The sequence below is a fragment of the Phlebotomus papatasi genome, chromosome 1 (assembly GCF_024763615.1).
Source record: "Phlebotomus papatasi isolate M1 chromosome 1, Ppap_2.1, whole genome shotgun sequence".
NCBI lineage: Eukaryota > Metazoa > Arthropoda > Insecta > Diptera > Psychodidae > Phlebotomus > Phlebotomus papatasi.
This window is the reverse complement of record NC_077222.1, coordinates 39,016,965-39,032,238: the sequence shown is the minus strand read 5'-3', so window position 1 is coordinate 39,032,238 and position 15,274 is coordinate 39,016,965. Positions and strand designations below refer to the sequence as shown.

The 15,274-nt window shown below is 30.2% G+C and overlaps 1 protein-coding gene across 10 annotated transcripts in view; it reads right to left on the bottom strand.

Moving 5' to 3' along the window:
- The window catches only part of LOC129799673 (microtubule-associated protein tau), a 34,483-nt gene that overhangs the window by 2,335 nt on the left and 16,874 nt on the right, over nucleotides 1-15,274 (bottom strand). The window contains exons 4-11 of one of the 10 annotated variants that reach the window (XR_008751531.1): nucleotides 15,142-15,185; nucleotides 13,596-13,755; nucleotides 13,320-13,525; nucleotides 9,870-10,049; nucleotides 9,055-9,084; nucleotides 5,348-5,503; nucleotides 4,736-4,859; nucleotides 1,857-2,415 (exon numbers count right to left, since the gene is read on the bottom strand). Coding sequence is in view for 9 of the 10 variants with exons in the window: in XM_055843786.1 (XP_055699761.1) it covers nucleotides 3,026-3,085; nucleotides 5,348-5,503; nucleotides 9,055-9,084; nucleotides 9,870-10,049; nucleotides 13,320-13,525; nucleotides 13,596-13,755; nucleotides 15,142-15,185 (836 nt within the window). In the remaining variant the exon portion in view is untranslated. Of the gene's footprint in view, nucleotides 1-1,856; nucleotides 3,086-4,735; nucleotides 4,860-5,347; nucleotides 5,504-9,054; nucleotides 9,085-9,869; nucleotides 10,050-13,319; nucleotides 13,526-13,595; nucleotides 13,756-15,141; nucleotides 15,186-15,274 lie in introns of those variants that run through there. The other 9 variants (XM_055843786.1, XM_055843789.1, XM_055843781.1 and 6 more) reach the window with 9 other exon arrangements.

Genomic DNA, 15,274 nt, shown 5'->3' with positions numbered 1-15,274 from the left:
ATATAAACATTCATGACATTGTCGGTTTAATTTCTGTTCATTTTCAATTTTTTATTAACCAATACGATATTTTGCTGATTGAAATTAAGTATTTCTACCGATCATTTTAGTCCAAGTTTGATTTATTACTGATCAAAAATATTTATTACTTCTAAACTTATACGAATTTTAGACTGGAAGCTGAGTGCCTAAATAGTCTCAGGCTGTGATCTTCTAGCATATTTAGCTTTAAAATTTTTTAGTTAAAGTTTGTCCCAAATTGTCATACATTGAGAACTTGGGATAATCGATTAGAGGTCCTTTAAATAAATTTACCTTAACTATTCCTTTACTGCCAAATTCCACAAGATAAATATTTTTCAAGATCGGTTTGAGTCTATTTGGACATTTAGCCTGTAAGTTTATTTTTGGAAGGTCTAATATAAGGTCAAAGAACACCTCTTTTCACAAAAGCGCCTCTTATTGGCACCTTTGTGAAAATGTGGAAATTTATTCAACGTATCTAATAAAATATAACAAATATGACGTTTTCTCATTAATTTACGTTTTTCGATAAAGGTAAATGTTCAAATTTTGTATTCCAAATGGTACAGAGTAAGATGTCAATAGGTCCTGACCCGGGTTCTTAAAGTGTCAAAAGGTGTTCCTTTCATCCTAATGAGAAATTTCAGTGGTTTTTGAAGATCTATATGGAATCATTCGCCCTTAATATCAAGCCATGTGTCTAAATTTTCCAGAAAAAATTGCCTGATTCGACTTTAAAGAAATTGAGCCACAATGCTAAATCTTAGATTAGATTAGAACTTAGATTTGAAGGCTGTATTAGAAACTACATTTCTAATTTTAGTAAATAAAATAAAGTTTATTTTACACTACAGAATCTGAAAGCTCAAGAATCAGAACGATTAAATACATAAAAGTTTTATAACGAACTAAGAATAAGATTTGTAAATTTATCATTTTGGGTAGTATGTCATTCAATTTAGACGGTGATGAAAATAAGATGAAATTAACTATTTCAATTTTCTAAACAGATTCAATTTACAAGGATCAATTCGAAGCGTATAATGAATTAGTCGCATTATTTTCTAGATAACTGTCTACTAAATATTAAAACTTGATTATGACTAATTTTACTAATAAGGAAAGAACATTTTATGGACTATTTCGATTTTTCTGATATTCACAAAAGCTTTTTCGTTATTGTTATTACTCGTTTTAATTATATATTCATTAGTTTAAAAATTTTAAATAACGAAAATAGTAAATAATATTTCCAAAACAGCACGACACATCGAATAATTACTATTCGTTGCTATCGCCTGCGCCATTCTAATTTGCATAAAGTATTTTATGCAAACCTTTCCGTCAAAATATGAATTGATTGAGCCATCAATTTGTCGAATGTGACAAAAGTTAGGACACAAAAGGAATCAATGCAAAGAAAATATTTGAGTGGAAAGTCTCCCTCTTGTGCATTTGATTTATTTACGTTTACAGGAATATAGAGAAAATTTTCACAAAGTCACGCCACTTTTAAACAGACAAAAAACAGTCGCCGAAAATCAATATAATCCAATAGCAGAAAGGGAAACTTGGGAAAAGGAATAAAGATATATACTGGAATACAAAAGAAATTACTACAAACCACATTTCTTGGTGCTTTTCTTTTTATCTCTGATAATCCAATTTTTGCACAGGCTGAGAGGAAATGCCCAATTTAGATGTCCTAATTGTGAGAGCATGTGATAATGATACAAGCTGAAGAAAAATTTGGTGATAAAAGCACTGCTGGACGGCAAAAGTACAATGGAAAAATGAAAGCTCCAAAGGCGAAAAAGAAATTTCCAATGGCATACATTTAAAAACAATTTTATCTTTATTATACTTTTCTTTTGAAGTGGTAAATATAGCAATATATCTTCACAGATTATTTCTAAGAAAAATTTTTATTACGTGATTTATTTATGTTTATTTTTCAAATTTGTGTCTCAATATACTTCAATATTTGTATGATAACATGCTGCTACAGTTTATTAGAGTTTTCATAATCATTAAATGATGTCTATGGTGTTTTTTTTCTATTGCTGAATTAAGATGTCAAAATAATTATTTTTTTTAAATATTCTTACAATCAATGGTCATTTTATAAAATACAATTCAAGTATTAACTCTAAATTTTATCTCTTCAACTACTTTAAAATGGTGTACAATGTTGTGGATAGCTTTTAAATACAATTCTTTTTTTGATGTCTTGCATAAATTTTCACGAAAACAAAAGAATTTTTTTCAGCACAAACGAGAAAAAGTCAACATTGTGATTTTAAAAAAAAAGAATAATGAAAAGAAATATAGTGCCTTAAATCTCTTATTTCGGCCTATTTTTTTATGCTTTTAGCGAACCCGTACAGTGCTCTATAAAAAGTAACGAAGAGAAAATAAAATATAAATTACTGTTTATCAAATAAACATCCTAAAAAATATGAAACATTTTATATAATGTCTTTTTAAGATGATTAAAAAAAAACAAAACCCAAAATTCATGCAGCAACAAAAGTGACTAGCAGTATCAGCTCTCAAAGATATTTTGCCTTATAAAACCATTTCCACAAAATTTCTTTCATACAAAAAGGCGGTAATTTCTTTGCCATTAATTCAATTGCTGGGTTAATTGATTAATTTCTAGAAAAAAATGAAGCAATTAATTGCTATCTTAAATTACCCTCCGTACATGAAACTCTCAATATTCCCTCTGTCTTTATTTCTCTTTTTTTTTGTTCCATCCATTACCCTAAAATTCAATTAAATAGTACTAACACTATGATTAATACAAATTATTTCATTCTCCTTCTTCCATATCGTATTTTCTTTTTGGTTAATCATTTGCCATATAGAAAATCAACATTAAATCAAGATGCACAAAAAATTAAAGCAAAATAAACTGTCAAAAATACAAAGAGTTCTAAAACTATGGATAAGAATAAAATTTGCTTGAGAATTTACTGAGAAGTTAATTAAAATCTTTTCACTCCTTATTGTTTAAAACATCATCTGCAAAAGTGGAGGCATCATTTGGATCTGGAGTCTGTGAATATTGTGCAAAGTGTTTTGGTGATACAAAAATACAAACAAACATATATCACAAAATTAGCATTTAAGAATTATTTGTGAGGATAATAAAATTGAACCACATAACATTTCCGAAATACCAAAGATAAAGACTTAGTTCATTTCGAATTTATAGAGTTAGTTCGGCTTCCTTACTCTCGTCGTATTGTTCACGACACGACTATCTTACTTTAACCTTTTTTCTAATTTTTTCATTTCTTTAACAGGAAGATAGTATGTAAACTCATAAGTAAGCTCCTCCCAAAACTTTTTGAGGACACGCCCCTTTCAAGTGCAATGATCAACTTAATAGATATATAAATTATTATAAATTTTAAGTCAAATTGCTATTTATTGATTTTTTTTCAATTAGAAATGGATATTTTAGCATATTTTTAGAAACACTACCTCAGTCATTATAATCTGAAAAGATTCTTTAAGCTCCTCCCACGAAAAAGATACTATGCAACTGAATAAAGACAATTAAATTGCTAGATTTAAATATTTCTTTATAAATTTTCCCAAAAAACTTTAAAACTTTAACTAACATCTCTATTTATTTTATAAATGATAAAAATATTTACAAAATAGTTACTGCTCGAACACAAAGAAAGAGCAGTTGTGTAATCATCTTTTTTTTCAACTTGTCACCGTCCTGGAACTTAAACGGTAAAAGATATCGGCTTACGATCTTCGGTGACCCACAATAAAAAAACAATATCTCCAGAGGTGTTTTGTCTTCTCTTCCCCCACCCATCCCCTGAAAACTATGTTTTTCTTCTGATTTTTCTCAAAATTCGCCCAAGCTTTTTCAATAATTTTCGGATATATTTTTGAGGTAGTCCAGGCGAACATTTCGTCCAAACATTCCTATGACCGGAAAATTCGCCATTTTAAATTATTGAATGTCAAAGGTCAATCACTTTGGAGGGTTCATTTTTTAACCGATTTGGTTAAATTTGGATTTTTTGAACAGGTATTGAAATTTCGAAACCGGCTGCATCGGTCTTTATTCGTAATGAATCGGTTAAGTACAGATTTTTTTATTTTCAAATGCTTTTGTGATTTATGAATCAATTTGATCTCTAGTAGACAAGTAAGCACCAAAAGATCATGCGGAAAACTAATTCATGGAGAGCTCTATCTCGTGAGTTCGACCATTCTGCAAAGCTGAAATGCTTTGCCATATCTTTTTTAATTAAAAAGTGCTTCTGGTACTAATATATTCTTGGTATGAAAAACCCTCATTTATATCGAGAAAAAAAGTTCTAGGCGTGGTTTATTTTTCTTATGCGTGGTTCTCTTTTATCTCCTCCGCAGATTGTACAAAAAAGCATAACAACGTACTACGCCCCTCTCACAAATAAATTACGCCATTTTTCTGAAAGGTCCGCAAAAATGTATGAGTGGAGCTTATCATAAATTTAAATACTATCTCCTTAAATTTTTTTTTAATTAAAAAAGTTTCAGTAAGATTCAATATCGCCGAAAAAAGACCAACAAAGGAAATTAAAGGAAAAGTTTTAGTCAAACAAAATTTTAAATTAGAAATGAATGAAAAGAATAAAGTATAAAACCGATTTAAAAAAAATCAAATCAAACTGAAATAAATCAATAAAAATCTCACCTAATTTGCAAAAAGATACTTTTACTTGCTTTTACAGCGTGTGGAATTCATTATAGATTGTTTCTACATAATATTTACGCTTTTTTGTCTTTGACCAAATTTAGTAAAAAGTGTACACATAGTCCTAGAATTAATATAATTATATAAGTTATTGATACAAAAAGGTGCGTCTTCTCTCACAAAATAATAATGATCAAGACATAATAAAAGAAGTTAGTTTGGTGTTTTGTCATACACTAATACAAAAGTAAATTCAATTATGCTTACAGTAATAAAATTCCCTTGATTATTGCTAGATAATTTATTGAGAAATAAGTGTATGTGTCTTCTCAGCCAAAACAGCCATTCAAAATTACATTAAAAAAGTCTCAATTGCGCACATTGTCCATCATTTACTTCTTTTTTTTTAAACATTCTAACTACAATCTCACTCTCCCCAAAAATAATACTTTTGGACTGGGGAGCGGGGCATTAATTTTGTGTGGTTGGTGTTATTTTTGCCAAAAAATAGACAATCTCTTCTCCGTGTGTTAGCAAATAATAAACTTTGAAGGAGATTTTGTGGGAAAGAAAGAAAGAAGTGAATGCTTATTGGGCACATTCATCTTTTACCTGGGTCGGTGGAGTTGGAGTAATGGGATGTTCAATACTCCTCAAGTAGTCCTTATCATCGAAGATTTTCTTATCACCTCCACCTGGTTTGTGTTTCATATTATCCAGTGATCCAATCTTACTCTGCGCCTTCACCTCCACTTTGTGAGTTTGGATCTGAAATGCGAAGAAACATGTTAACAATATCCATTTGAGATATTTTTTCCTAATAAGGGTGTATTTATCTGATTGACAATTAAATTTGAAATTCTTGACTTGTATTTTGTGAACCTAATAAACTTGAAAATTTCAAAATTACTGATTTACGATTTTTTCCTTGAAAATTATTTATCCAATTAAAAATGAAAAAAAAACAATCAGTAAAAAATCAGATTTGGTCAGTAAAACTTAGGTTTTATCAGTAAAATAATTAATCCTGTTCAATATAATTTTTTTTTTTACAAAAATTGATCTAACACAATCATCGGTTGCAAATAAAATGAAAAATTCTTTATTTTCCCTTTTCCAAAATTTTCTTTTCAATTTAAAAATTAAGGGTAAGTTCCCAGTTTTTAAAATATATTGCGAAGACACATTTATTGAGAAACATAGGAAAAAAATAGTCATTACGAAGCTTAGGATCGTACAAAGCATGGACACTGTCCTCTATTGAATACGCGATTATTTTTTTTTTCTAAAACTTCATCGTCTTCAGTACATGACTAGCCAGAATATTGCTCGTTTCAGACCAAAAAATCCTGGAGATTTGATAGATGTTATTCAGGAACGTATAGAATCCTACTACATTAAAGTTTGAATAGAAAAAAAATGTCAAAATCCTTTAAATTTTTGCTGAATTACTTTTAAAAAAAATGAAGTCAAAACTAGTTCATTGAAAACTGAAAGCCGTAAGTTTACTAGAAAACTTAAAGAATCAGTAACTTTCTTACAAAATCTTCAACGTTCCACAAAAATCATTTTGTACATAGTCGATAAATTTAATTTCTGATTTATACTCATTTTAAAAATAAAATGAATAATAATACAACCCTTGTCGTTTTATGCAATGATATATAGATATAGATCATCCCGTCAACTCTGCAAAGGAAGCTTAAAGATTTAATTTTAATATTTACTGTCAATAAAAATAAAGATTTCTTATACCCAAAGACTATAATGACGCTCCTTGTATTACAACAAGTTTTTTAAGATTTAACACCTAATCTACCGACCGTTTCAAGCCGTTTTTCCTAGCGCTCTCGATAAAATGAAAAATCTTTCTTAAATAAAAAAATGGCAAATTTTTCTTAAAAAAGAAAAATATATTAAAACTGAAAAATATATTACATGTATATTTTATGAAATTCACAAAATTTCACAAATTTTGCACAAAAATGAATGATAAATCTTGCTTTCGCCTGTTTTTAGTCTAAAAAACTAATTTTGAAACTTTCAAATAGCGTAAAACATATTATGTTGATCAAACTGTTAAAAGCCTTTTTTGCAATAATTTTTAGTTTTCATGCGACTCATTTCATCAAATTTCGGTGGAAAAGTCCCTTTTTCCACTGAAAAGCAACACTGTTAGAGGCAAAAAGCTCTTTTGGCCTCTAACAATAGAAGATTTTTGACTCTTAGGGTACCTTAAGAGGTATGTATGGCAGATATATTGACAAAAATTTGACAATTATCTAATAGAACCTTGTCATTTTTCTTAGTTCCTAAGATCCTTCGCCACCAAGACTTTAATTTTTTCTTTATTTTTGTTCGTTAAACATTTTTCCTACGATATTTCGGTAAAAATTAATGCAAAACTTTAGAAAATGGAACTTCATTTATTAGTAATAGTTAAAAATGAAATTACTAAAAGAAACTAATCTAAATTTGGTGAAAAATAAATACCCTAGCGCTCAATTTATTGAGTGGAATTATACTTATTTCCAGCCTAAAAAACAAAATTCTAATATATTTCTAAAAATACTTAGAATAAAAAATCAAAATGTCGATTTTTTATGTTGGCATGAAAGGTCGTTATGATCTACATATGAATTTTATTTCACATTTGTTTTTTGTTGGGTTTCTTTAAGGATTAAGGGGTGGAAATATACTTATTTCCACCACTGTACTATTTAATTATATGTTAATTTTAAAAAGTTTTTAAGCTGGTCAATTAGACCGGATCTTGGGAGGTTCAGTGTTAAGAGAACCCCAAAAACAACTTTAAGATTAAAGAAAAATTAAAAAAAAAGAGTTTAACATTTCTAATTCAACTGAATTATTTGAAGAATAATGCAATTGTGGATAAAAAGCAAGAAAAAATTTGAAATTTCAGAATTAGTGGCTCCACAACAGTTTTTAGATCAGGAAAATTTCACGAAATCAAATTTCACATCACTTTCTTCGTCTAATCTTTTTTATATGTTTATCACACTCTTTTGCATTATTATTTTTCTTTTAAACCACGTAAGCAATACAATTTAGTTAAAATCAAATTGAGTACCAAAGGGTGATACAGACATATGCAAAATTTTTGAATAAGATACGGATGTGAATTTTGATTTCACGAAATTTTCCTAATCTAAAAAGATTTGTTGGGGGGATACAAGTCTTTATCGGAGATTACGAATCAACTTTTATAATTCGATGTAAACGTTTTAAATTTACAAATGTGTCTCTTAAGTAAAGAGAAATGTTTGGTATCTTGAAATATGCTGATGTCATTTTGGTAAATAATCAAATTTGGCCAACAAAAAAAAACAAATTTAATTAGAAAGTAAATTGAAGACCATCATATAAGTTGCTCCGTAGAAAAAAAAATACAAGAATATCATAGTCCTTTCCTTATAATCCTTCCCTTATAACTATTTTAAACACGCATAGTTACCTAATAATGATAGTAATTAATAATTCTAATTAATCTCGCATAAACCCCTACACCATGCGTCCGCCGTCGTCTTAGAATTGGTGACGAGCCGGAGAATTGTGCAAATTTGCCAAAAATTTTATATTTTTAGGTTTTCACTGAATTAAATGTTATATTTACTGTCCCAATTATTACTTGTTTGTCATTATTTTACTGGTAAAATTAGATCTTTTCACTTGTATAATTTTTTACTGACCAAAAACGATTTCGTATAAAATATTTTTCTTTATTTACATTTCTGTTTTTATATATTTTTTTGCTTTATAAATATCATTTAAGATAATAAATCATCAAGAACATTATGTCGTACATTTCTTATGTAAATTTAATTCAAAAAATAATTTTTTTCTATAAATCAACAGATAAATAGCCCTTGTGTTAACTCTTTTAGCTGAGATTCTTTATAATCCCAGCTTTTGTAGTCCTATGGTTTTTTTCATTAACTATATATTTTTTTATTAGGTGAGATTCTTAGTAATCTCATCTAATATTTTTTCCATATTATTTTGTGTTGTTTGATGGGTTTAGGAATAAAAACTAAACATTGTATTTCTACATAAATTCACCAATATAGATAAACGGATAGAAAGCAATCCGATAGATATAAAGAAAAGAAGATAAGAATTTTGACCAAGATAATACACTACAAGGTGAAGATGGAAGATTTTAGCTGGTTACTACAGAAGCTGCCATTGAAAGTCATTGTGCAAAAAGTTCATCTCATCTTGAGATCAAAAGCATCTCTCTTTGACAAAAAAGTACCATGATTGCCACGCAAAAATTTCCTCTACAAAAAAATACTTACACTTTCATCATCATATTCTTCATTAGCAATCTGCACATCAATTAATTGAGATACAAGAAATAAATTAGCATTAACCATTAAATAAAGTGGGAATGACAGGAAGATGGTTGGATGAAAAAGAAAATGATAAAAGATAGCACAAAACATTATCATCTATTGAAGTAAATTTAGAGAGAATGTTTCTTATCAGAGATAAAAACACGATCACAATGCCAGCAATTTTAATTTGATGCATTTTCATACTGCAATCTGAGATCTTCAGCCACGTTCATGCACATTCCTTTCACAGAACGCATCAAATTCCTCCCAAGATTGGGCTTCATGGGGAGGTTAGAGAAAGTATTAAAAATAAAGAATCTCTAAATACGTCGATGACTGTGGAGTCTTTGGTTGGAGCTCTACAATTTGCTTGCGCTAGTTATTTTTTTTTGCTTTTTCTTTCTGTTTTGGGCCAATCAACTGGTCAATTAACTCGATCACCGTTGCTGGACACTGACTCATGTGGAGCTCGGCTAGCCGTGATCGTCTAGTGGTCATGACATCTCGTTGTGGCCGAGAAAGCCCAGGTTCGATTCCTGGTCACGGCAATCACTGATCTCTCGTGATCTTCACACCAGAGTTGATCGCTCCACAACATTTTTTGTGGTCTATCTTTTGCCATCTCTCAACAAAGCTCCACAGTCATCTTCTTTTTTTAAGAAAAGCCAAAAACGATTCTCTTAGGGATTACCGGAAGAAAACGGACATGCTTCATCCCAATTCACTTGGCGCGGAACATGCGGATCATTCTGTAATATCCTTCCACACCAACTTACCTTGACGTCTCCTCCGCCTGGAACGTGCTTGATGTAATCCTTGGAGCCAACTTTTGGCTTTGCCTTAAACTCCAACTTCTGGGACTCAATCTTCTTGTCACCTCCACCTGGCTTGTGATGAGCATTCTCAAGAGAGCCAATCTTGGACTTGGCGCTCCACTGTAACTTCGTCTGGACAATCTGGAAGACAAGAAATCAGCAATTGAATCACTAACGTCATCAGTAATTTATTGAAATTGTATTCTTATCAGTTATCAGCAATTTGAGATCATGGTCTAGTATTTCTGTTGCTTCGACTAATCACTTAAATTAATCTTATCACATGGGGAATGAAATGATCAATGAAACAGTTTGATACAAAAAATAATGACGCTTTTGAGTAAAGCTACCCGAAAAATAAAATTTACTTTAATTAGTTTTTTTTAGTTTCTTAATTGATTTATTTTTACGATTTATACTCATTAAATCAATCAAACCCAATTAATTGTTATTCTTTCAGATAACTCTTATATCTCAACTACACTGATAAAAATAAATGGATCACCGGGGATCATTAGATAAGGATCGTCTTTTTTAACGATAAATGAATAAAAACAATGAAAAGTCATCTTTAGTGTTCGCTTAGATGAGAAAAATATGTTCGGAAGTTTACGATAAAACATGTTATCTCTTGTTAAATTTGCATTCAAAGCTTGAACTTTGATCCATCGGTTGCAAAAGGATCAAAAATGATCCTCTTATTATTACCAGTGTATTGACATCAAAAAGAATAAAGCCATTGAAGAGCCTAGATCAGTTTATTACAGTTAAATACTTAATGTCAACCAAATCGGAATGTAAGTAAATTTATTTTAAAACTGTAATTTGAGGAAATAATGGAGAACTTTTTGGTAAAACAAATCTGAATAGGGGGAAGTGGTGCACCTTTGAAAGTGGGGCACCTTTGAAATTAGGATTTTTCTCCTATGTTTAAGTGGAACTGAGTCATATCATAATGTAATTTAGCTTCTTAATCTGTTTGTGCAGCTAAATGAAATAACGATAAGGCTCAATTTTATTTGAAAACAGGTGAAAAATTCCAATTTTAAAGGTTCCCCACTTTCAAAGGTGCCCCACTTCCCCCTAAATTCGGTTTTACATTTAAATTAAAAGCAAAATATCATTTGAGAAGACTAACAGAAAAATCCAATATGGGCAAATACAGGTCTGATTTAGTTTTACCGGAGATCTTCATACGACTAAATTATTCCTGGAGTGAGGAACTTAAATCAATTAGTGAATTGATGCGATCTGGGATCTCCCTTTCAACATTATTTTAAATAATCTGGTACATTATAAGCGATCGTATGAGCATTTGTGCTTTTATTACTCTTTTATGAGAGAAACGAAGTTTTTATATTATAATGTAATAAACAAATAATTAGAATTGTGTCGGATTATCCAAATTAATTAACTAAGACTCGTGATATTAAAAGTCTCATATTTTCGAAATTGATTATTATCGGGACTTCCACTACTAGCAACAAGTCCTGTATCTTTTGGATCGGTCTCAAATTAAAGAATTTTGAGATGACCTTTTACTTCCGCCCTATCATCAAATTTGGCTACATAAAACCAGAAAACCGTATCAATTTTGGATACATTTAACCCTTAAATTTATTGAATCCACTGAAAACCTACATCTTTGGAGATATTTGAACTTAGATCACAACACTAAAGAGTTTGACAATGAATTTTAATATTGCATGTTTTCAGAAAAAATAGTTTTTATTTAATTAGCAAAGGGTTACCCGAAACTATTTTCGATACGTCTTTCAAAAAGGCTCACAGAGAAGCATAAGTGAGAAAAAGATTATATTTTTATTAGAAAAAGAAATATACACTTATGGACAGCTTGCACAAATCTTAAGTTCTTGCTTAAAACAGAATTTGAAAAATCACAAAATTGTTAATATCATCATAAAAAGATAATTTTATGATTTTTCAAAATCTGTTTTAGATAAGAACTCAAGATTTTTGCACGCTGTCCACAAGTGCATAACGCCATAAATCATAAAATTATCATTTTATGATGATATTATCAATTTTTTGATTTTTCAAATTCTGTTTTAAGGAGGAACTTAAGATTTTTTCAAGCTGTACATGTCCATAAGTCATGACTCCACCCCATCCTACTCTTAAAACTTAATTCAGATAAGTCTGGATCCATTAAGTGTTTTTTTTAATATTTCGAAGAAGTGCAGCTAAAACACACTAAAATTCTAACCACACTAAAAAGATAAAAAAAAAACGTGAAGATATATCGATTTTTAAGTTTTCGACAAAGACCATATTGATAGTGTTTTTTTTCCTACGCTATTAGGAAATATTAATGTCATATTTATTTCCAGTCCTCGGCTACTTTTCTTAATTAAGTTCCTCAATATCTTAGCTTAGTCCCTGTGTAATAGCTTGCGTGTTACTAAAGGAACCTGGGGTAAAATGTAACAAATTTAAGATTTCAAAATTAGATATCTTGCATTTTCCACAAAAAATTCAAGAACAAAAGATTGGCATTTCAAATTTTACTTTTTGAACAATGGCTTGAATAACCTTCTAAAACATCTAACGTTTTGAGAGTTGCAAACAAGGAATTTGAAAAGAAAACAGAATATATTTGAACATTGTACCCTATTGAAATAAAATTTTTTTTTTAATTGATCTTTAATTTCCGAATTCCCAAAATTAACATTTTCTTTACGATAATAAAAGAAAATTTTAAAAATCTGTTCGTTTTACAAATATTTCAAAAAAAAATAGTTCCAAAGGAAAAATAAAAATTTTGCTTAGAACTTATAAAATCGATAGAAGCTTCTATAATTTTGTGTATTTCAATTTATCAATGGAAAACTACATTTTTTTGGCGTAAATAAATCGATTATTCTGAATAATTCAGTGACCAAATTCAACTTTAGCACTGCCCAAAGACACACCTATAATCCCACAATTGAGCTCGGGAAGATTAATCCAGCTGTGTATCTTGTCTTTGATTTACACAATAATATTTTTAACTAGTCTTCCTCGCACTATAATCAATAATGCCACTGAAAATATGAATTTATGATTTTTATCCACATTCAGTGAGCACAGAGTCAATAAATTGCCTCCAACTGAATTGTTTAGAAGCACATATCAAAAGAAGAATACCTCGACAACACGACAGAGAACAGGAAGATATACCTATGAATGTGCGTCACTTTATTTCTTGAGAGTAATAGAAAATTAAAGAGAAGAATAAATAATGCTCAATTTCATAGTTCGATGCCCCGGACAGAGTATTGCGATCGCCTAATGATGAGTTTATTGAATTTTGGGGCTTGGAATATTTAAAAGGAAATTGAGATGATTCCAGGCTTTCTCACAAAAAAAAATTGGAATTATGTTTTGAGGTCATGATCAATCAAAATTTACCTTTTTATCACCACCACCGGGAACGTATGCGTCGTTTTTAGCTGCAATCCGTGGTGCTGCTTTAATCTCAACCTTCTTGGACTCAATCTTCACCCTTCCGCCACCTGGCTTGTGTGTTGCATTCTCCAGGGAGCCGATCTTTGATTTAACTGCTTTGAGATTTGGTGACGGTGCCCCACCAACCTGGATCTTATTCATTGGGACTGCTCCAAGACGAAAGACAAAACCAACACGGTAACAACTAGCAAAGCACCTAGGTCAATCATTGAGCAATACCTTTTTTCACGGGTTCTGCTTCTGGGGTCTTGTCGGTCAAGCGAGATTTTGAAGTACTTCGTGACTTGATGGAGGGCGTAGTGCTTGGGGGACGGGATAGTCCGGGAATCTTAGTTGGTGACTTAACAGGAGAGCCTGGAGATCCGGGTCCGTTGCGTTCCTAAACACACAGAAAATCCATCAATTCACAATCACTCTGGTGGGGAATCTTTGCATTTTCCAGGACAACCAAGTAACCTTCCGTAGATCAAATTTAACTCTATGCTTTACTATCTTGGGTCTCTTCCTCTTATACATTTAATTTTGGATCGTGTGATCTTGAGAGTGCCGAATCGCGATTGCAACTGATTCGCAAATATTCATTTTCATCTATTCATACGGCAAAAATTCATCAAGCGGAAAATTATTCCACTAGGATTACAATTGAATTGAGTATCGTAAAATTAATATTTGACTTGAAACTGTATTGTGAGAAAAATATAAGCATTCCAGTAATCTTCCAATACAACTAAAAGGCGATTAAAAAAGAATTTAAAAAAATTAAACAAATTGAAGAAGGACTTAATTTTGTAAATTAAGAAAATGAATCTAATTCTACTTCCTACTTTTAACTTAGTGATTACCCAAAAACAGTTAAAAACAAAATTGTCCTCCTAATTTAGGGTACGGCCTTAAGTGTGCTTGGACCATTATCGATTATTTTTACCTTTTAAAACAAAGTACAAATGAAATTATTTTTCAACTATTTTCTTTTCAATATTTAATCGGCAGGTTCTATAAAAAATAAACAAGTGAAGTTTGAAGAATAATTAATTTTATTAAAAATATTATTGTAATAAATATGAATTAGTAAATATCATTAGCATTTTAAGCAGGGAAGTGAATAAAAAACCCTTTTCAAGTAAAAAAAAATTCCCGCTGAAAAAATCGTAAAATTATGTCAAAAATTTAGCTTTTTGAGATATTTATTTTGCGTACAAAGTAAATAATATAGTTTATCTTATAGATCTTTCTTCGCATATTTCTAAAGAAAACAAGGCTTTAATGTGATGTAATTTAGATAGACAAAACAATAGTGGATCTTAAGTTAATTTTGTTAACCTTAACTAGAGAAAATTATGTCCATATTGAAGAAAATTCCCTACGCCTGTGTAGGAAAAACTATGGACATAAATTTCTCTAGTGTGTAGAGGTCATACGGCCCAATTTGTTTCAGAAGTATGCGAAAAAGTCCTATATTAATGTAGGCCCAGAGCTCAAAATAGCCCCACCTCCCCCTGTTTAAACATCAGAAATTTTAAGTCGGGAATACCGCTTAATTGGGACCAAAACTACAATTACCAGAATTAGTAAAATTCTGCTAAGTTATTTATCGATTACGAATGCCTCTAATTACTTTTAATCCTGCTACTACAGTTAATTTACTACATGTATAAGGGTGATTACATTTATTAACTTAATCAATTCATCACATTGTAGAGATGGCCTGGTTTATTCAATAAAAATCTTAATTAAAAGTTTTGATTGAATGTAAATTGATACTTACATTGCCTTGCGTTGATTCATCCACACCACTGTCATTGTCCCCTTCTGAAAGAAATACAAAAAACTGACTTTAGAACAAGGTCAAACAACATTAATAAAGAATCAGCTTGAAGAAATTTCTACTCAATTTTCAG